Genomic DNA, 22393 nt, shown 5'->3' with positions numbered 1-22393 from the left:
CGAAAGTAGGAGCAGAGACCGACGAAACTTCTTAGGGCTTTCAGAGATGTGGGCAACGGAAAGTCAGCGACAGCTAGAAGCTTATCGGGATCCGGAAGAACACCGTCTCTGGTGATGACATGTCCCAAGATGGTTAGTTTTCGTGCTGCGAAGTGGCACTTCTTGGAGTTAAGTTGTAGGCCTGCAGAAGTTAGACACGTCAGAATCTCGTGGAGGCGAGCAAGATGTGTCGGGAAATCAGATGAAAAGACTACGATGTCGTCCAGGTAACATAAGCAGGTTTTCCACTTGTGGGCACGCAAGATGGTGTCGATCATGCGCTCAAATGTGGCAGGCGCGTTGCAGAGCCCAAATGGCATGACTTTGAACTCATATAGGCCATCCGGCGTTACAAAGGCTGTTTTAGGGCGATCACATTCAGCCATTGGCACCTGCCAATACCCACAACGCAGATCCAAAGATGTAAAGTACTCGGCGCCTTGTAAACAGTCAAGAGCATCGTCTATTCGTGGTAGCGGGTAGACATCTTTTTTCGTAATATTGTTTAAGCGGTGATAGTCCACGCAAAATCGTACGGTGCCATCTTTTTTCTTGACCAGAACCACAGGTGATGACCAAGCGCTTTGAGAAGGCTGTATGACTCCACGTTTAAGCATGTCATCTACTTGCTCCGTAATGACGCGGCGCTCTTCGGCGGAAACGCGGTAAGGACGCTGTCGCAGAGGCGAATGTGAGCCGGTGTCGATAGTATGAGCGATAGTCGTGGTGCGGCCCAAAGCAGGTTCTTGAAAGTCGAAAAAAGAACGAAACTTGTTAAGGAGAGCAACAAGTTGGCGGCGATGCGAGAGGGGAAGGTCTGCGTCAATAGCATTGTCGAAGGCTGACGAACTTGATGGCTCAGACGCATGAGTGATTGCAGCAATGTCACATGGCGTTTCGTCGGGAAGAATAATATCATCGAAATGGTCGACAGGTTGCACATATCCTAACGTTTCACCACGAAGTAAGCCAATGGGGTAGTTGCAGTGGTTGGTGACCAGCATTACGGTTAAACCAGACGCAATTGTAAGAACAGCAAATGGGAGAACGATGCCCTTGCGTTCAGTAAAAACCGGAGATGGCGTAAACACCACCGTGCCGTCAGGTTGCGCGAGACATGAAAGGCTAATAGGGACCGAAGCTTCAGGAGGCAAGGTGATGTCGTCGTTAGCGATGACTTTGCAGAGCAGAGGAGAGCGGTCGGGTGGTGGAAATTCACATGTTGGCACAAGGGACACTTCGGCACGGGAACAATCGATGATAGCTTCATGACGTGATAAGAAATCCCAACCCAGGATAAGGTCATGAGAGCAAGATGGTAGAACAAAAAACTGTACGACGTACAAAACGTCTCGGATGACGACGCGCGCCGTACACACAGCCGAGGGATGAATGCGTTGCGCGCTAGCCGTGGACAGCACCAAGCCACTGAGAGATGTGGTCACTTTCTTCAGTTTCCTACAAAAGTTTGCGTTCATCACAGAAACGGCGGCCCCGGTATCAATTAACGCTAATGTGGCGACTCCCTCAACATCGACATCAACAACATTTTGCGGCGAAAATGGAGGCCTTGGGAATTGCGCACAAGTTGCAGTTCTTGCCTCCGGAACTGCACTGATTAGTTTCCCTCCTCAAGAGGTGGTCGACGACGCATAGGCGATGGCGATCGGCGACGAGGTGATGGGAAACGAGCAGTCGATGGGTGGCGATCCGAGTCGGAGTGCCTCTGTTCATATGCAGACGTGGTGGTCTGCTGCGGTGCGTAGGTAGGAGCTCCGAAGTATGCGTGCGCAGGCGTGGGACGGCGGCGGCAGAAGCGTGCAATGTGGCCAGCGATGCCACACGCGAAGCAGATGGGACGATTGTCTCGGGTGCGCCACTCATTAGATGGACGGAAAAAGCGAGGTGGGGGCCTGTAGACTGGAGGCGAGGCCGGAGGAGGTGGAGCCGATAAGGCGACTGGATGCGGTGGGGGCCGCGCGACCACAGCTGCATAGCTGAGAGGTGAAGGCGGCGCGGTTGGTGCGTAGCCAGCAGTTGAGAGATCAGATGGCACCGGAGTGCACGGGTAAGAGGCCGGAACTGTAGGGAGTGCATTGCAAATTTCAGTGCGTATGGCCTGCTGCATATTCGAAGGGAGGCTTGTCGTGGGCGCGTCACTATGCGGCAGCAGGGAAAGCTGTCGGGCGACTTCCTCCCTGATGAAGTCTTTAATCTGGTTCGACAGAGTTCCTTGGTGAACGTTGCCATTGGCGAGTGCGACGGCCGAGATCGAATCTGGTGATGGAACACTCTGTCGGGCGATGGAACGCTGACGACGCAATTCATCGAAGCTCTGGCACAGGCTTACGAGGACTGCCACCGTGGTCGGGCTCTTCGCCAGCAACATCTGGAATGCGCCATCCTCGATGCCTTTGAGAATATGTCGAATTTTCTCTTCTTCAGGCATGGATGAGTTAACACGCCTGCAGAGGTCGAGCACATCCTCAATATAGCTAGTAAAGGTCTCACCAGGTTGCTGGGCTCGGTGGCGCAGACGCTGGTCAGCGCGGAGCTTGCGGACCTCTGGTCGGCCGAACGCTTCGGTCACGAGGGTCTTGAAGGTGGACCAGCTGGCGATGGCGGTTTCGCGGTTAGTGAACCATAGCTTGGCGACGTCAGCCAAGTAAAAGATGACATAGGCAAGCTTGGAGTCGTTGTCCCATTTGTTGCTGGCACTCACGCGTTCGTACAAAGAGAGCCAGTCTTCGACGTCTTGCTCACCAATGCCGCTGAAGATTGGTGGGTCCCGCTGACGGGTAGCACCGGGGCAGGTCGACGGGGCAGCCGATGGTGCTGGCTGTGCTGGGATGGGCTGGTTGGCGACTGCGTCAGTCATGTTGTACGGTAGTCTTTCGGCCAACTTGCGAGAGCGGAGCTCCAGGTCTGCTTGGGGATCTCAGCAGCCTCCACCAAATGCGATGATGTTTATTAGAACAGAGGAGTCGCAACGAGGTCGCGACGGAAAATGGGCGAACAGCAAGTCTGGCAAAGGCGGCACAGGTTCTCGCGCAATCAGAGCACGGGCTTCTCGTTGTCTTCCGAAGGCGCATACGCGTTGGTGCGTATGCTCCACTACAACAGATATTTCTGTGGTTTGCTATTCTCGAAAATCCCAGCTTTCAAAGGGAAGCGTATTGCTGCATACGGTGCGCAATTCTGTTAGGTTAACATGCAAAAATTTGCGCGTCGTAGATGGCAGCTATACACATACTACATTTAATGTTGCCACAGTGACAATAACTTTAAGCTTTCAAAAAGAAAAAAAAACTAGCCCCAAACACCGCGCTACTGTACCACGCTCAGCCACCGGCGGGCTGTTTTGCCAACCACTGCCTTCATGTGCACCGGTGACGTCACGCTGTGAAGTACCCCGGTATAGGTCAATTCTGTTCCCCGACGCCATCGCGCGATTGCTGAGAGAGTGTAAGAGCGAAAGTCCACAGCCACTTACCCAGTCCTTTACATGGGCCAGAACGCTTCAGCGCTTTCTGACAGTGCTAGGGTCAGCTGTTGCACACGCGCAGTAAGCGGTGATTACGCACACCTGATTGAACTCGGTCATAAGCTACTTCGCATCTACAACTGAGCCGCTTTGAGACTGAAGCAATAAATGCGATAGTACCAAAGTGGAATGTCATGCGAAGAATCGCTAACAGCCAACTCCTTTAGCAAACACGGACACCGCTGCGAAAGTAGTGTCCTTCGTGCTGGCTATGGCTTTAACGCAAACATGGCAGTGGATGAGATAAGCTCGCGAGAACAGGCGACGACACCCTGTCGGTCCAAGTACAGAGCTAGAGAAAGGTGGCCTCACTCCTGTTAAAAACGCGAAGAGGGGACATACCGTCACGAGACCCCGACGTTGACGAAGGCAGCATTCAGCGTGTCAAGACTAAACTTTTTACACGAGTCAACTTGTGCCTGAATAATGAACATACAACGTGTAGGAGAGTACGCGCCCCGCCCCATCGAGTGGTCCGTCCTCTCCAAATATTTCGTCCCGTCGAACACGCGACGCGGCCGCGGCACATCCACAAATATTGGGGCGATGCAGCTAACCTCACGTTTTTTTGTTGTTGTTTTTTAAAGCGTAAGCATACGCCTAGCAAGCGTCAACTAAAAAAAATTTAACTGACATACAGATTGTCAAAGCTGCGTACCACCCTCGCCAGCTCGGGCCAACTGTCTTACTTGGTGACTGATGACCGAGCACTCGATCCATCATGAGGTTCCCCCGGTGCTCCTCGGAGTGTGGTCCACGATGAACCGAAGGTCCTTGTACAGCGACGTCGACGGTCGGTGCACGCACAAGGGAAAACCAGTCCACGGCTTACATGACTTGCCACTTGTGGGCTCACGCTTCTCTGGCTCGCCTTCAGAGCCATTGACGTTAGACTTACAGATTCGTCCCAAGGCTTGGAGACACATGCCGAGCATCGCATGGCGGGCGAGTCAGGCAGACGAAACTTGGGAGCAGATATAAATGTCCTTGGCAAGGCGGTAACTGTTTCTTGCACATATCGAACAGCTGGCCGTCAACCTAAGCAGATGGGATGCTGTGGTACAACGTGTCAGCAGGCTTGCTTGGCACGGAAGTTGATCGAAACGTTCCGCTCATATTCAAGGTCCATAGGTTGAAGCTCTTAAAACAGTCCGTGAATAAGTCGCATGGAAATACGTACGTACGTACATACTGTAGTCAAGCACAGCCATTCTCACTGCAACAGCAACAACCCCGGGCTCTGCAGTTTGCACACGTGTACCAACGTCGAGATAAAAACGTGGAAATGGCAGGCGCATCCGGACCACTAAGGCGTGCGTGCGATGGTGTTTAGCGCATGCGTTGATGCGAACGGCCAATCTTTTTCTCTTGCGCATTGGTCAGTCTTGTCGCACCTCACTGCCTCGCTAGCAGCCACAATGCAGTCTTATCGCCGCGATCAGCGCTACTCGTGATGCGCAAAATAAAATTAAAAGAACAGCCATATCTTCAGCCCTTAGCCGAACTTGAAACGTTTTAGACGGCTTCTTCTTATGTTATGTGACAGCAACTGCGTAGTTCGCGCTATCACCTTCGTTTTATAAAATTTAAACGCGTGTTCGCGAAAACGTCGCAACAAAGCAATATCGGCGTAAATTAGGGCCGGTATTTCTCACAAAGCATTTTTGTAGGGTTGCACGCGTCGAAACCAAGATATGATTGCGAGTCACGCCGTAGCGGAAGGCTCCGGGTATTTCGACTATTTGTCGTACTTTTAACGTGCGCTGGCATGACACAGTGCACAATTGCAAATGCCCCGGCAGAGATCAAACCCGCGACTTCCCCATCCACAGAGTAGCACCGTATCCCTCGTCTTCACAGTGGCCAAATGGACCTTAACTCTTTTTCAGTACTTCATCTGCAAGTCTCTTTCTCATATATTGGAGAGATTAGGTTCACTGATAGGTGGGGATTAACTTCCCAAAACCACCATAGAGACGCCATAAGAAACGCCATAGTAGACGGCCCCGGAAATTTCGACCACCTGGGGTTCTTTGTAGTGCACCGAAATCTGAGCACACGGGCCTACAGCATTTTCGCCTCCATCTAAAATGCAGCCGCCGCAGCCGGGATTCAATCCCGCGACATGTGGGTCAGCAGCGAGTGCCTTAGCCACTAGACCACCGAGGCAGGGTGTGCTGCAAGAGTGCAGGCCCGTGAGCCTCCCGCCGTGGTTGCTTGGCAGGTACGGCGTCGCGCCCCAGCGTCTCAATGTGGGGCTTGATTTTCGACCATCGCGGCCACATTTGGAGGGGGGGGGGGGGTAAAAATTAACTAGTGGCGCAGGCAGAAAGTTTTTTTTTTGAGGGGGGGGGATTGGGGGGCACACATTTAACTGTTAATTTTTTCTGTATGCCACGGTGAAAGAACGTTTTGGGGGGAGGAGGGAGATGCCATCTCGCGGCTGCGCCACTCACAAGAACACCCGGGTACTTATACTTGGGTGCACACTAAAGAAGCTCAGGAGCGCAAAATTAAGCTGGAGTCCCTTATTATGGTTTCGATACGTTAAACCCCAGATATACATGACATTAAACAAATGGGTGTGCGAGATTCTGCAGAGAATGATGCCGTTCTTACTCGTTAGTTATGTACGAGTTATCATTTTGTGGCGAAGATAGCGAAAGCACGCAAGTGCAAATGGTATTCCTTTGTTGTTTTTTTGATGGGGGGGGAGGGTATCAGAAGGATAATACTGGAGGGATCAAATGTCTCTGTGTGTGTGTGTGTGTGTGTTTGTTTGTTTGTTTGTTTATAAGCACAGTTGAAAACGTCCGGTGTAGGGTTTGTGTGCGCTCAGTAGACACGCATGACTGCTCATCTGTAACAGCGAAAGCACCCCATTTAGGCCCCTCTTCTGCCTTTCCACAACACAATGTCAAACAAGATACTGTTGACCGTACCAGTTTTATTTCATTATTAGAAATATCCAAAATTGTGTAAAGAAATGACTTGATGCTGTCAAATTACACAGTTGGGACAGCCACTATTGTGTAAAAAATACCTAAGGCCATTCCTGGCAGGCTAAGGATGCCTCACTCAGATATAAAAAAAAAAGGAAAAGAAACATATATACCCAAAAGCATCAAGGCTTGTATCACACGTGAAGAGTGCATCCTACAAACAACAGCAAATAAGGAGTCATTCACTTTTGCAGATGACTCCTTGGTACCAACCCAAGTGGACTGCAACAAATACTAAGGATGAACCCAAACAAAATCGAATACAGATTTCAATTATCGGATACAGCAGGTAAATGCAAAATGCTTCCGACGAATAACAGCGCGAAAAAAATACGGACACGTACAACTTTCAGATATAACATATTTTCACGTTAGACGCCTTCATACCAAAGTTCAAAATATAAACGGCCTTGAACAAAGCACAAAATAAAAGTGCGGTCACCCATATAGGTGATACGAATGTGACTAACTGGTCAACATGTTCTCTTGACGCCATAACACCACAAAATAAAAAATGGACCAGGAAGAAGACTATGATGCAGCAGTTGGGTTTGGCTCCTTTGTGATATACACTCAAAGCTCGATATAACGAATCTGCATATAGAGAAATATAGGTGATAACGAAGTAAAGTAATCATCTTCCAATACATATGGTGTTACAAATATATACCTTCATAAAGAATTTTTGGATATAACGAGCTTACTTTTGTGGGAGATGCAACTTTGTTATAATGGAGTTTGAGTGCACAAGCCTACCCATGGCTGCATTTGCAAGATCATGTGTATTGGACTGTGAAGTGGCGCTCTTTGACAAGTAATGAGAAAGTTCTGTGCACCCAGAATAGGAACAACAGCGGTAAACTGCTAATGTCAGCTCGGCTGCACCGTTCTGAACTGCTAGTACAAACCACTACGTTAAAGCGGGCAACTGAGAACACACAATGCGAAACACAATGGCTATGTTTAAACAAAAAGCCACATTCAGAACAAACAATGTGCTTTATCAATGCCAGCCGTACTACGCAACAGCACTAACGTGCCATTTTACAATTCACACAAAACTCAAAAGACATGCCACTTCGCCAGAAAGTGCGCAATGCTCGCAATGTGCAAACGCTATTGTGGCACATAAGTTTTCAAATATAGTATCAAATGGACAATACAAAATACAAATAACAGCCTCGCTAGCAAGAATTGTCAGAGTACTACACGCGATTGCTAACTATTGACTAAACACGTCATTACCACTAGCTGAAGTAACACAGCACATACGGTTTGCCATCAAAACAACGGCCTGGTATTTCGAGCACGAGACACGTACACTTTTAAAGATGGGGAAATTACGATTACATTTACCCCAATATACTTAGATGATTATATTCTACGTCAAAACATGTGATGTTCCCTTAATCACAACGAAAACGAAAAGCAATCATCAAAGGGGCAAAACCACACGAGCGAATTCATTTTGAGTAACAAAATAAGAGATCCGTTAACTAAACAATAAATGCAAGTCTTCACACCGTATCCTGCTTTCGCCCGCAACTGTAAGCTCAAGAATGGCAGTACTGTACTGAAGCAAGTGAATACTGGACATGTAGCGTGTTACAAGAAATACTTTCGTGGTCTGTTATCTCACATTTCTGCATGACAAATTAATAACTGCACCATATGTTTCTGAAAGATGAGAGCGCATCATGATTGCTTTTAACGAACTCCTCGGGCAAAGCATCAGCAGTTGCAAGGCTCTTTTCCTAAAAAAAATTGCAGTGAAAAACACATCACCTCTGAAAGGGTAAGGATGAAGGAGCTAGGCTTTTCCCAAATGCGATTAAAATGTTACGCAGCTTCAGTTGGGCAGAGTGATTGGCTGTACCCAACGGTATGAGCGAGGCAGTCGAAAGGCCCCCCAAAAAAACCCTCCATCACCTGGGCTGAAAGCAAGTAGTGGTGTATAAAACAAAGTCAGAGTTGAATGTCACGTTCATTTCGTAGTGCCCTAATGGCACACCCGTACAGTTAAAGAACAAAAAATGCACATGTGTTGCTGAAGTCACCCTGGAAGAGTTAAGAAGACCGGAAAGCCAAAAAGCACGACAACAATGACAGCAAATTCCAATAGGACTGCAAGGTCAACACGCTCCAAACACCTACTGGTGCAACGTCCTGAGAAATTCGACGAACGGACTCTCTCGCGCAGAAACATTAAGGCAAGCAGAGACGAGTCACCCATTATGAGATATATACATACAAAAAATAGGCACTGCCTCTCTTCAATGATTTGCGACGAAGAAGGCGAGATTCGGCGTCAGCATCACAGAACCGTCTGTCGCACATCAAAAGCCTTGTGCAGCACTATTTCACTGCACGTGTGATTGAAGGCAGGAAGCTGTACTGGGCCCCTTTGGAGCAGAGGACAGGTTTTCTGTCCCCCGATTAGGTCGTCCCTTTTGTCACAAGTACTCGAGTGCTTCGGTGCCAAAGTACCGATCTCCGAAATTTCCTGCGAAAAAAAAGAGAAAAGAAAAGATATACAAAAAGTTCAGACCAATTCCTTAAGTTTTCGTCACAGACTGACATGTTCCAACAGCTTTTTGTGTACACAAAGGAACGGAAATCAAAATAAACTCTAGCACAGTAAAAGAAACGAACAACACAAGCACTGTCTCAACTGAAAATGTTATAGGATATTGGATAATATAAATGGAGGTTTAAAAAAAAATTCAATACCACTTTGAAAAAGCCAAATCACACACACTGAGTACAATCACTGCAAAGCTGTCAGCGGCAGCTAACCAGTATACAGTTCAGCCTTCTGAAAGCGATACTCAAGTGCCACAAAAGTTTTATTGTTATAACCGATAATTGCTCTAAACCAGTACCACAAAGAAAGCAACATAGGAAACAGCAGGCTGTTGTAAATAACTATAATATCGGATGGGACATGCAAACAGACATCAGTGACGAGGAGGATGACAAAGCTGCCGATTTTTTGGACATGACTGAAAATTCAGATGCTTTACGGGTACCGCCACAGGCCCCATAGCCCCAAGGTATCGCGTCTTATGTTTCGAATGCTTGAAGTCATCGTCGTCTGAATTGCATGCTTTAGCAAAGCCATTGTGCCGCTCCCGTGCAGTAGCGGATTCAAAAGTCAAGTTTGCCGCAATGCCATCGCACTATCATACCGGCCAAGTTCAAGGATTCTGAATCTGGGAGATTTCCGCAACAATGGGGGAGGGGGGATGAATTATTTGCCTTTTTTTTTTCGACGCCGAAAAAAACCCAAAGACAAACAATAAACATCGCGAAAAACAACAGGGAGTGGGGGTCTCAATCACAAGCGCCAACATCAGCCTTGCAGTCTTATAGTGGCTTAGAGTGGCCGAACACACGAGGGTAGGGTTTCCCACTAAGGTTAAAGAAGGATCAACACAACTAACAGAATCTATTTCCGTCAAAATAAGTCGCATATGTCTTCCTGGGACACACGTGAACGGACGGGATGGCGCAGCTCCGTCCAAAGCTTCCTTCGAGTACGCTGCTCTCGGCCTTCGTTCGACGGTTTCCGTACTAAAGTTCGTATCACCCGCCGCCATTAGAAAATGTGTTCGGAGTATTGGAATCGAGGCCCAATGAACATGGTGGAATTAGGCCGCAGATTTTCACAAATTCGCATTCGCCGCGATTCCGCATTACCAAGATCCCACTGTACGTTTAGATGAACGCCTCTTAAGCTCATTTATAATAGAATGGGGTAGGCTCAAAAAGACTGGGGCGGATTGAGCTGCTTTTTTGCCAATGCGGCCAGACACGCACAGAAATTTCGATTTCCGGGATATTTTCATGCCTACGATACAAAGGGAAAAAACAGTCGAAACCCGGGAGTCTCCTCCCGGCCAATCCGGGAGACTTGGCAGGTATGCGCTATGCAGTGAAGCATACCACAACACTGTAGAGGCACTGCGGTGTGCTGTGGTTGTGGGTGGGGGTTAGAGCACTCTACACGGACAGATTTTTCCGGCCTGAGTCGGGCCCGGCCCGGTGTTTTTAAATGCGGCCCATATCCGGCCCCGAGAAGCTTGGGCCCGGTCCGTTTCAACCAATTGTGCCAGGAGCATAAACAGGGCACTGTTCGATATTCAGTAACTGTGATGATACTTGCCGTAAACAAGATATTTTCTAGACTGTCTTGAGAACTTCTTTGAGGGTCATGAAGCTAACTGGTATATTTTGTGTACTTTTGGGTAATTACATCTGTAATGCTTCTGGGAAATAATTGCAGAGTAATTAAATATATTCAGTCTGTACCATGTACGCAGTGATAACCATAAAATCTTGTGTTTTTAATTTTAAAAAAATTAGAAAAAAATGGCAGACATTCATAACTTGAGTGTACATAAATTACATGAAAGCCAGGTTCGTCGAGTACCGTATTTACTCGATTCTACCACGCCTTCGATTGTAACGCGCACCCGATTTCCACCGCGAAAAAAAAAAAACATGTAAGACATCGATTGCAACGCGCACCATTTTTCTCCTGGCCTGCACGATCACACCACTCGAAAAAACGACTCCTTTCGGGAGCATCTTCCATTTAAATATGAGGTACGGCGAAGCTTGTGCTCATCTGACGTGTAACAGAGCATTGCCGTCACTGTAGTTTTACCGAGGACCGATGTCAACACGCGAACTTGCTTCACCCCCTTCTTCTCGACGGTTGTGGTGCCAGGCATGTCGAAGTAAAGAAGCGTCTGATCGGCATTCCCGATTTGCCCAAGCAGGTAGCCGTTGTTGCGCCGCAAGTTTAGGACGAACCTCTGAAAACTGTGAAGCTTTTTATCGTACTCCTCCGCAAAACTTTTCGCATATGCATGTTCCCCTTCGGAGGAAAAAGCCTTTCCTCTTCATAAAGTTAGTTAGCCAGCACCTGCTCGCTTTAAACTGGCTTCGCATTAGACCTTTTTCTAAGACTAATTGCATAGCCTGCACTTGGAGCAGTTCTGTCATCACGGGCCGCTGTGCGGCTCGCTGCTCAAGCACATACTCGCCGAGCAGCTCTTTAATGTGCGGAAACCGACCCTGGTGTGGTCCACAGAAGCCTTTGCGTGAAGTTTTGCTGTCGACAATCTTCTGCTTTTGTTTCCGCCGGTCCCGCACGCACATTTCGGGAACTCCGACCGACCGCGATGCGGCCCGATTTCCCTCCGTTTCTGCACACGCGATGACTTTTCTTTTAAAAGCGGCATCGTGGTGCATTCGAGTTTTTGGAGTCGGCCCTTCCACGCCGTCAATGCTAATGCACTACTAGATGACGAACTCCTCAGCACACGTACGAAGTGCCGCACATGGGAAACACATAGGCAGAAATGGCCGACGCGCCATGCCGACGCACGTAGGGGGCGGCCATTTAGGATTTGCCGATGGCAATAGATTGACCGTAATTTTTTTTTTCGTACTCGATTCTAACGCGCATGCGATTCAAGAACTCGCTTAACCGGAAAAAAGGTGCGCGTTAGATTCGAGTAATTACGGTAAATGTGACAAGTCTCCTGAAAGTGCCATTTATTATGCCATGCAATTAAAAGAGCACACTTTAGATAATTCTGAGAGGACTTCCATGGGGCGGAAACTCCTTATACCTCCCATGTATTCGCTCCCGGCAACGACAGAGCCACTTTTACCACTGGCGGTTGCCGGGCATCCAAGTAGAAATAAATCAAGAACAGAAAATTTCTTTCATGACTTCACTGTTAATGGTCTCAAATAGAGGGAAAGGACGCAAAATTGAGAGGGGAGGGTTTCCGCAGAAGCCATACTTTCCCACTTCACATATATGCGCATTGTGCTCGTGCTTTTTCTCAGGTCCTTTGGCCGCTTGGCCAATGTAGCCATACAATTTTGTTAATCTTTTTTTAAATTTTGTTCATGTTTTCTGAAGAGGCAAAAGTTAAGCTTACTGATTTCCGAGAAAAACGGAACAAGTCCAGGCCAAATAAAATGAAGTTTTTATTGCACCTTCGTATAAAGAAAACAGACACAGTATGAAAGTGTCGATGCATAAAAGCAGCCTTTATTTACAACTGACATACGGGCGTATTGAGCAAACATGAACCCAGAATACCCGAACGAATGAGAAAACTACGTATCAACAATCACGAGTATACGACACGTCACATTTGACTCAGTTCACATCTGTTAGGACGGCACATAGTTTCCTTGCAACTATGCAGCTTGCGAAACTGTGCAACGCAAGCAGGTTGGTCGTCAGCAGACACCAAGGAAATTTATCTTTCCTTGGTGTCTGTGCATGCAACTGTATACAATAAATTTTGTACAGGAGTAGGGGCTCATGTTTCCAGCTTTAATGTGTCTTATACTCATCCGTTCATATGAAAAAGACGGCAGAAGTTGGGGGAAGAAGTTTGAAGGAATGCAAAATTCCTGAACCCCGGTTGCCGCAGGAGCCGTCGCACATTTATTCAGGAAAAGGTGCCAATGCACCCCCGTGCCTATACACCCCCGCTTCCCTGTTTCAAGGCGTACAGTATCAAATCGAAATCATAATCATGAGTTTCCTTATATAGCACTCTAACTCCCACCTCTCAGCACAAACACCCGAACGCCAGAGGTTATAACCGATAATACAGCATGTGGGCATTGCTGTAAGCAAGTTATTTTACGACAGAAAACATACTTAGGTTGATGCAGCTTCCCATTGTTTAAAAAGATATATTGTTAAACTCGATATTGTCACGTTACAACGTAACTGTAACCTGTAGATAATGGCACACAAGGACCTCAAACTGATTCGAACAACGGCAATACGACTTTATTGTTTTTCTCTGCACGCGCATCTTCGTCCTCTTCTGAACAGCGACACATACAAGCCTGCCAGCATCAATGAAAATAATACTTTCAGTACTTGTACTAGTGGCATTACCCCCCTTCCCAAAGAACATCGTCCCGATGTCACAACATAATTACCATATGAAAAGAAAAGACATACGATAAGCAGTACACAAGTGGGTGTTCACAATCACTGTAAGTCTACTCAAGGAAGTTTGACGAATAGTCAGTGTTGGTAAAATGGTTTCATCCTCGAAACATAGACGACGTGTGGCTGTTGTGAAAGGCGGGATTTACGAGCCATGTCCTCGTCAAGAACCTCGTAGTTTACTTCGCTGAGACAGCGGAGAACTCTACAGGGACCAAAATAGCGGCGTAACAACTTTTTCGACAGACCCCGTTGTCGAATGGGAGTCCACAACCGTACTCGTTCTCCGGGTTGGCAAGAGACATCGCGACGACGAGCGTTGTACCGCAGCGAGTCGATGCATTGTTGCTTTTGAATTCGTTCGACTGCAAGCTTATGAGCTGTGTCTGCCAGTCTGATAAATTCGTTCGTCTCGACACTAATCTGGCATCTGTCTGGTAGAGGTATGGCATCCAGCATTGTAGTGACCTGCCTGCCGTGAAGCAACTGGAATGGTGTGAACCCAGTCGTTTCTTGCACAGCGGTGTTGTAAACGAACATGACGTAATGGAGGATCTCATCCCAGTTTTTGTGGTCTTGGTCAACGTACATGGATAGCACGTCGGCGATCGTCTTGTTTAGTCGCTCTCTAAGGCCGTTGCTTTGTGGGTGGTATGCAGTAGTTTTTCGATGTACTGTGCCGCTAAGCTGCATGACGTCTTGTATCATCCGGGCGGTAAAAGCTGTGCCACGATCAATTATTACAACTGCTGGTGCTCCATGTCGGAGGACGATGTTCTTCATAAAAAAGTGGGCAGTCTCAATGGCGGTGCCACGTTGTAATGCCTTCGTTTCGCAGTAGCGTGTCATGTAATCAGTAGCGACTACAATCCAGCGGTTGCCATCACGAGACTTGGGAAAAGGTCCGAGTAGATCCATGCCAATTTGTTGGAACGGTTGTGTCGGAGGAGTGACGGGCTTCAAAAAGCCGGCAGGGCACTGATGTGGCGCTTTACGGCGCTGGCACTCGTGACACGTCTTCACGTAATGCTTCACGTAATGCTTCACGTCTCGATTGAGCTTAAGCCAGTAATAGTGTTGGCGAATCCGGGCCAAGGTACGTGTGAATTTTAAGTGGCCTGAGGAAGGCTCATCGTGGCAGGCGAACAAGACATCGGCTCGTAACACTGGTGGGACGACGACCAGGTACTCAGTCGCGTAAGGGTCGAAGTTTCTTTTATAGAGGATATTTCTGCGAACGCAGAACGATGATGGCGAGCGGGCGAATGCTGGTGGTGGATGCGGCGTACGGCCTTCGAGATATTCGATGAATCGCCGAAGCTCTGAATCGTTCTGCTGTTCAGCCAAGTCAGATACACTAACGGCGCAGAGAAAACGGCCGTGGAGATCGTGATCACCTGACGTTGTCTTAAGAAGAGCTCGGGAAAGGCAGTTCGCCTCAGTATGCTTCCGGCCAGACTTGTACACGACTGTCAAATCGAACTCCTGAAGGCGTAAGCTCCACCTGGCCAGACGGCCGAAAGGGTCTTTAAGGTTCGCCAACCAGCAGAGGGCATGATGATCGGTAACAACTCTGAACGGGCGACCATACAGGTACGGTCTGAATTTAGCTATTGCCCAGACAACAGCTAGGCACTCCTTTTCAGTGGTTGTGTAATTCGCTTCCGCAGATGATAAAATCCGGCTCGCATAAGCAATAGGGCATTCGACAACGCCTTGCCACTGGACGAGGACTGCACCAAGATCGATGTTACTGGCGTCTGTGTGTAGTTCTGTGTCGGCATATTCGTCATAGTGTCCGAGTAAGGGCTCAGACTGGAGACGCTGCTGGAGCTCGGAGAAAGCGCATGTTTGCTCAGGGCCCCACACGAAGGGAACATCTTCTTTTGTCAGACGAGTGAGGGGTTCAGCAATGTTTGCGAAATTTTGCACAAAGCGTCTGTAGTATTATGCGCAGAGGCCTAAAAATCGACGCACATCACGTTTATTGGCAGGTGGTGGAAAATCTGCGACAGCCAATGTTTTGTCTGGGTCTGGCCGAATACCATCAGGGCTAACAAGGTGGTTGAGGAACTTTAATTCGTTGTAACCAAAATGACATTTTGCTAATTTCAGTGATAGGCCTGCCGTGCGAATTGCAGCAAACACAGATCTAAGTCGCTGCAAGTGCTGCTCAAACGTTTGGGAGAAGACAACGACGTCGTCTAAGTAAACAAGGCATGCTTCCCACTTGAGACCGGAGAGCACTGTATCCATCATCCTCTGGAATGCCGCAGGGGCAGAACACAGACCGAAGGGCAGCACCTTGAATTCGTACAGACTATCAGGCGTTATGAATGCTGTTTTCTCTCGATCGCGTTCATCAACTTCGATCTGCCAGTAGCCACTGCGTAAATCCATAGAGGAAAAGTACCGGGTGCGTCGGAGGCGGTCTATTGAGTCGATGCGCGGAAGCGGATAAACGTCTTTCTTTGTGACTTTGTTGAGTTTGCGGTAATCGACGCGAAATCGCAGAGTGCCATCCTTTTTTACTAGTACGACGGGGAATGACCATGGACTGTTCGAGCGTTGGATTACGCCATCTTCGAGCATCTGCCTCACTTGAGAACGTATTGCCTCTTGTTCCTTTTGTGATACTCGGTAGGCGTGCTGGCATATGGGTCGCTCAGCATGGTCAGTGACAATGCGGTGCTTTACGGTTGGTGTTTGTTTTATCTTAAATGTAGACGCGAAACAGTCGCTAAACATGTGGAGGATACAGCGGATTTGCTCTTTCTGCGCACATGACAGCTTCGGATTGACATCGACTGTATCGGCTACCGCGGTGTCACTTTCAACGGCTACAGAAATTGGGGCTATCGTCGTACAGCTTTATCGTCAATGGCTTCGAAATGAGCGATAGTTGTTCGCTTGGCCAAATGTTGGTATGCTCCACTAAAATTGGTGAACAACAACTCAGTCGTCCCACGTTTCAATTGAATTATGCCGCGGGCAACGCAGATTTGCTGAGACAAAAGCACCGAAAGGTTGGCTTCAGCGATATCACTACCGTCATGGTATATGTCACCCTGTACAGTAACGAACATACTGGTGCTTGGCGGAAGTGTGACGGTGTCATCGACAATGCGAAGCGCAGTCTTCTGCGGATCGGTATCTCTAGGCTTCGGGCCATAGTCGTCAGCAAACGTTACGAGGCAGTCTCGAACAGCGCCGTGCTCGCGAAGGAAATCCATACCAAGCATAACTTTCCAGGAGCATTCGGGAAGCACAACGAAAGAAGCAACGAACGTCGACTCACAGATTTGCAGCCTTGCGGTGCATCTCCCATTTGTTGTCAAGAGATGACCACCTGCTGTCCAAAGGTTTGGTCCATGTTCCCAAGGAGTCATGACTTTCCCGAGTTCAGCCACAAGTTCAGCGCTGATAACCGAGTAGTCGGCGCCGGTGTCGACCAGAGCAGTCACTGGACGGTTGCCGACAAGGACGGCAATGTCGGCAGAAACGGGTTCGTCCCCGATGTGAGGTGTCGGCTGAAAGGAATCGTCGAAGGACGGCGGATGGGTCGGAGGAGGCTGTTTTAACGATAGCTTAACAGCGGTTCCACCCCCGGAGGCCGCCGATTCTAGTTTCCCCGGCGTGGACTTGGGGACCTAGCGGATCGTCCCGCAACAACATTGGCAAAAGTAGAGCATTGATTCGCGGACGGAGAGCGTCGAGGAGACAGAGAGCGTGATTGGCATTGCTGAAGATTCGAAGACGATAGACTTTCTAAGTATTCTGCAATGGCGCGGGGTCGTTCCCTGTCCCTGGGTCGACGAGCGTCTGGCCGAAATCCAGGTAGGCCCATCTGTCCGTACGAGCACTCCCGGTACAAGTGACCTGGCTCACCACAGTGGTAGCATAGTGGCCAATTGTCAGAAGCGCGCCACATGCTAGATTTCTGCAAATTAGGTCACGGATTCTCATAGGGTGGCGGGCCCGAGAAGTACTGCGGCATTTGCAGACAAGTCGGTCGTTGGTTTTCATAGTGTGGCAGGCCCGAAAAGTGCTGCGGCGTCTGCAGGCTAGTCGGTCGGGGGAAATAGCTGGCTGCTGGTGCAGGAGTGCGTACAGCTTCTGCGTACGTTAGCAGAGGAGCTTCGGTTGGAGGTGGCACTAATGGTCGTACCAGCTGCCGCATTTCTTCACGGACGACGTCTGTCAGAGCAGCCACTTGAGGCTGTGAAGGCACTACGTGAAGCTTTTGCAGCTCGTCGCGTACAATGCTACGGACTAGCTCAGCAAGGTCTCTCACGCTCGTGACATCGGGTGTTACCAAGGGTGCTGACAGACATGCAAGGTTGTCGGACCGCTCATACTGCGAAGACCGCTGTCTTAGCATTCGCTCCATTGTCGTCGCTTCACGGAGAAATTCTGCCACGGTAGCTGGTGGGTTTCGTACAAGTCTTGCAAACAGCTGCTCCTTGACACCCCACATCAGAATGCGTACCTTTTTGTCTTCCGTCATTGCAGAATCCGCTCGAGGGAACAGACGAGACATCTCCTCAACGAACATGGCCACGCTTTCATTGGGTCTTTGATTGCGAGAATTGAAGAGACGTTCGGCTTGTTCTTTTCGGTCGGCGCTACCATACGTGTTCCGAAGCTGTGTGCAACACACCGGCCAGGTTGTCAGGGCGGCCTCGTGGTTCTCGAACCAAATACGCGACGAATCCACCAGGTAGAAATAGACATACCGCAGTTTCCCGTGCTCGTCCCACTCGTTGGCGACGGCGACTCAATCGTATTGGTCCAGCCAGTCTTCAACGTCTTCGTAGGGCACCCCATGGAAGGGCTTTGGCGTTCGAAAGGCTGGTAGCCATGGAGCTGGCGGAGTCGCGGTCTGTTCAGTCTGGCTTGCAGTTGTCGCATAAGCCATGGTTTTGAAGCGTTCTGGAAGAGGGCTGAATTGGGGTGGTAGGCCTAGTTGCCGCCGACTGCGTCGAAGGTTGGCTGTTTCTACCAAGGCATCAATGTTGGGGCCGAGATCTTTCTCGTGGTAACAGTGCATAGACTATTACCCAGCGCCTCCACCATTTGTCACGTTACAACGTAACTGTAACCTGTAGATAATGGCACACAAGGACGTCAAGCTGATTCGAACAACGGCAATACGACTTTATCGTTTTTCTCTGCACGCGCATCTTCGTCCTCTTCTGAACAGCGGCACATACAAGCCTGCCCGCATCTATGGAAATAATACTTTCAGAACTTGTACTGGTGGCAATATCGTTTCAAGTGCGTTCAACTGCATAACCAAATTCAGCATTACGTAGGGTTAGTGATCCTTGGCTAATGCATGCTTCCATTTATCCTAATGAGAAAAGCTTCAGTTGACAGATTATTTGGTTACTGCTTTCATGCAAAAAGTGGTTCGGATAAAATCAGCTTTCGTTCTGTTCTGTTCCTTTTTCTGTCACTGTGTTTGCAGTGGTTTCCTTCTCTCTAAGAACCAAATGCAACTAGCTCTATTTAACACATGGATTTCCACGCACATATGCAGATAAATAGACTTCTCATACATGATCACAACCAATACCTACCAACAATCATTACTCCTTGCTCCAGCAAACATTACAATTACTCCAACCAACAATCATTACCAACCTAACAATTATTACTTCTTGCGGCTGTATATACATGCCTTGACAGTAGTCACTTCGGTTGCATAGCAAACAAAATCAGATAGAAAATGGGCAAAAATGTGGGATGAATTGCCCATACAGTCAAGCCCCTTCATAAGAGACACTTCGATAACGAACACAAGTATGCCTACATTTGTTTAAGAGGCACTGGTGTGCCTACATAGAAATAGGAGTTGATAAGAAAATGCATACATGGTATCCTGCTTCTAAGGGACGCCTTGCATAACAGACAACAGTTGCCCGTCAGTGCGTGCCTCTCATAAACAGGTTCAGCTTTATCTGTAGATAGCTTTGCTTAGAGCAGCACGGTATTGGCATGGTCAGAAGAGATGTGGTGGTCTGCTAACTAACAAATTCTTTGCGTCATTGACTACACTCCACCGTTTGTCCTGCTTGTTTCCTCCACACACCCTGTTATACACTTTCTGTACACATTAAACAAAGCATAAGTTCACCAGAGCACGCCCAAATTACGAATATTTTATAGTAAGTACTATTCCATTCCTTGATTCATTCATTTGGAAGACTTTGCACCACACAATAACTTTTGGAAAAAGTGATAACTCGACTATTTTTTCCCAATTGCATGAATCTACCTAAAATTAGTACAGGGTACTACATTTACACAGCTGTATAAGCCAGCATTTTTTTACTATATTTGAGATATGAAGTATATTATTACGACGTGTATGTGCCGGATTGATAAGAGGGAATAGAAGTGTGGACTTGGGAAGAAGAAGATCTCTCGGCAGTTTTATCCGGTGCGGCCTCGCCATCCCAGCTTCCGTTCAATAAACCCCCGTACCCCTACTTCAGGCGTAACAGAGTGGTGGAGGTGCTGGGTACAGTATACGTCGACGAACCACGGAGCCACAGCTGTTCGAACTTCGCCGGAGCCGTCGTATTGCCGGTCTGCCACCGACACCAACTGCCATGGCCGAGAGCGAAGGTCACGCCTTCTCAACCACACAAAGGTCAGTGCCAGCTGCACCTCGATATCACTATATGGAACCCCGCCCGTTCGCGGGAAGAGCAGAAGAAGATGTGGATGCGTGGCTGACACAGTACAAAAGGGTGAGCCGGTACAACTGCTGGGATGCCACCGACCAACTGGGAAATGTCGCGCTGTTTCTCACGGAAACAGCTCTGATGTGGTACGAAAACCACGAAGATTCCTTAACAACGTGGGATCGTTTCACTGAAGAGCTCAAGAAATGCTTCGGCGACTCTGATTCAAAAAAGAAGAGCGCGGAGCGCACGTTGGCTCAAAGAGCTCAGACTCCTGGAGAAACGTGTACCACCTACATAGAGGAGGTCCTGATGCTCTGCAAGATCATAGACCCGTACATGACTGAAGAGGACATGGTCGGCCACCTTCTGAAGGGTATAGCAGAGGACGTCTACAACTTTTTGATAGGCAGGGAAGACCTCACTTCCGTCTCCGCCGTCCAACGTCACTGCCGTACTTTTGAGAAGCTAAAGACCCGTCGTATTGCCCCGAAATTTGGTAGGCTGGCAAATGTAACAACGGTCGCCAGCGTCGACGTGAGCCCGCCCGCCGACCTTGCCGCTACTATCCGGACAATAGTGCGGGAAGAACTACAGCGACAAGACACACTGTTCCACGACACCATCCGCCATACGCCTACCTGTTCATCCTACTACCCGGCCCCGTTCGCTCCTCTGCCACCATCAGTATGTGTGACAGACGTTCGCGAAGCTAGGGCTTCGTGGCCACGCCGAGACTCATTCGCGTCTGACCAGCGGTATGACCAACGTCTTCGTCCCGGCCCCGCCCCACAGAGGCGCGCAGCTCCCGTTCAGCAATCTGCTCCACCCCGTTCGGTTAGGCGACCCTACACAGCCCAGCGCTCTCAGCAGTGGTTCGGCGAGCGACCCCTACCCATCTGCTACAACTGTGGCGTCGAAGGCCACATTGCCAGGTACTGTAACTACCGGCAGCCGCCGAGGTACGACTGGCCACCGAGATCCCACCTGTCCGACTTTGCACAAGCACCAACGTTCCCTGGAAGCGCATCTTACGAGACACCAAGGCCGCTGCGAAACCGTTCTCCAGCCTCTGACCGCAGTCTGACACCCCCGCCAGCCCCTCGCTCCAATCGGTCGCCGTCTCCTAGGCGCCGCTACCCTTCGCCGCCTCCGGAAAACTAGGCAGCGCGGCCGCTGGGGGTGAGGTCGCTGGTGATTCGCTGCAAGAAGAGATACCTCCACCGGTGCTTATGTTTAAAAACAAAGTGCAAGTTTTTGTTGATGGTGTACATACGATGGCTTTGGTGGACACTGGAGCCGCCGTGTCGATCATGAGTGCTGCGTTCAAAGCTCGTTTGGGAAGAAAGGTGACCTTTTTGTTGGAGAAAGCGATAACGTTCTGTGGCGTGGGCGGCAACTCGTTGTGTCCGATTGGTGTTTGTACCGCGGCAGTGTTACTGAGTGATCAAGTGTTTGTGACAGAATTCACGGTTCTTCCGCGGAGCACTCATGACATCATTCTAGGCATAGATTTCTTGCGAATGTGCGGAGCCACTGTAGACTGTCGAAATGGCGAAGTTATCATAAGTGACGCTGTTCCTCATGGACTTATCGAGAATTCGGGTACGGAAAGCGGTGCGCTCCGAGTCTATGAAGATACCGTTATCCCGGCCTTCTGTGCTGTGCGCGTTCCAGTAGCTTCTTCGCATATTAACGACAATAAGACCAGTTTCGATGCGCTAGTGGAGCCTTTCCATCTAAGTTGTATAAAGAAGAACACGTTGGTACCCCACAGCATAGTTTCAGTGAGTGAAGGTCGTTCAGACCTTTGGACAACGAATTATTCAAACGAACCGGTGCTGCTACCAGGAGGACTTAAGCTAGCGTCGTTTAAAGAATACTCGCCAACAACAGTAGCTGTCCTCAGTGACGTTCGACGGGATGAACAAGTGACCGCCTGCTCAGACAGTTCGAAAGTTTTACCTATGGTTGATAAGGCGCTGACTGCCGACAAGCGCAGAATGCTTGTGGACGTTTTGTTAAAGTACTTGCAAGTTTTTGATTTCTCCCAGAGTGACCATACGCCTTCCATTCCTCCATTTCGTATACGCCATAGGATAAATACACAAACAGCACA

General features: G+C 48.9%; 1 protein-coding gene across 3 annotated transcripts in view; it reads right to left on the bottom strand.

Annotated features, from left to right (window-relative positions):
* Window positions 1-8911: 8911 nt before the first annotated feature.
* Window positions 8912-22393, bottom strand: part of l(2)k01209 (uridine-cytidine kinase-like lethal (2) k01209) — a 44945-nt gene continuing 31463 nt past the window's right edge. The window contains exon 9 of one of the 3 annotated variants that reach the window (XM_037415251.2): window positions 8912-9088. In XM_037415251.2, the coding sequence (XP_037271148.1) occupies window positions 9039-9088 (50 nt within the window). In that variant the 3' untranslated portion in view covers window positions 8912-9038. The remainder of the gene's footprint in view (window positions 9089-22393) is intronic. The other 2 variants (XM_075873715.1, XM_037415250.2) reach the window with 2 other exon arrangements.

Source organism: Rhipicephalus microplus, chromosome 9 (assembly GCF_043290135.1).
Source record: "Rhipicephalus microplus isolate Deutch F79 chromosome 9, USDA_Rmic, whole genome shotgun sequence".
Lineage (NCBI taxonomy): Eukaryota > Metazoa > Arthropoda > Arachnida > Ixodida > Ixodidae > Rhipicephalus > Rhipicephalus microplus.
Note: the sequence above shows the minus strand (reverse complement) of the source record. Positions and strands in the feature narration are given on the sequence as shown.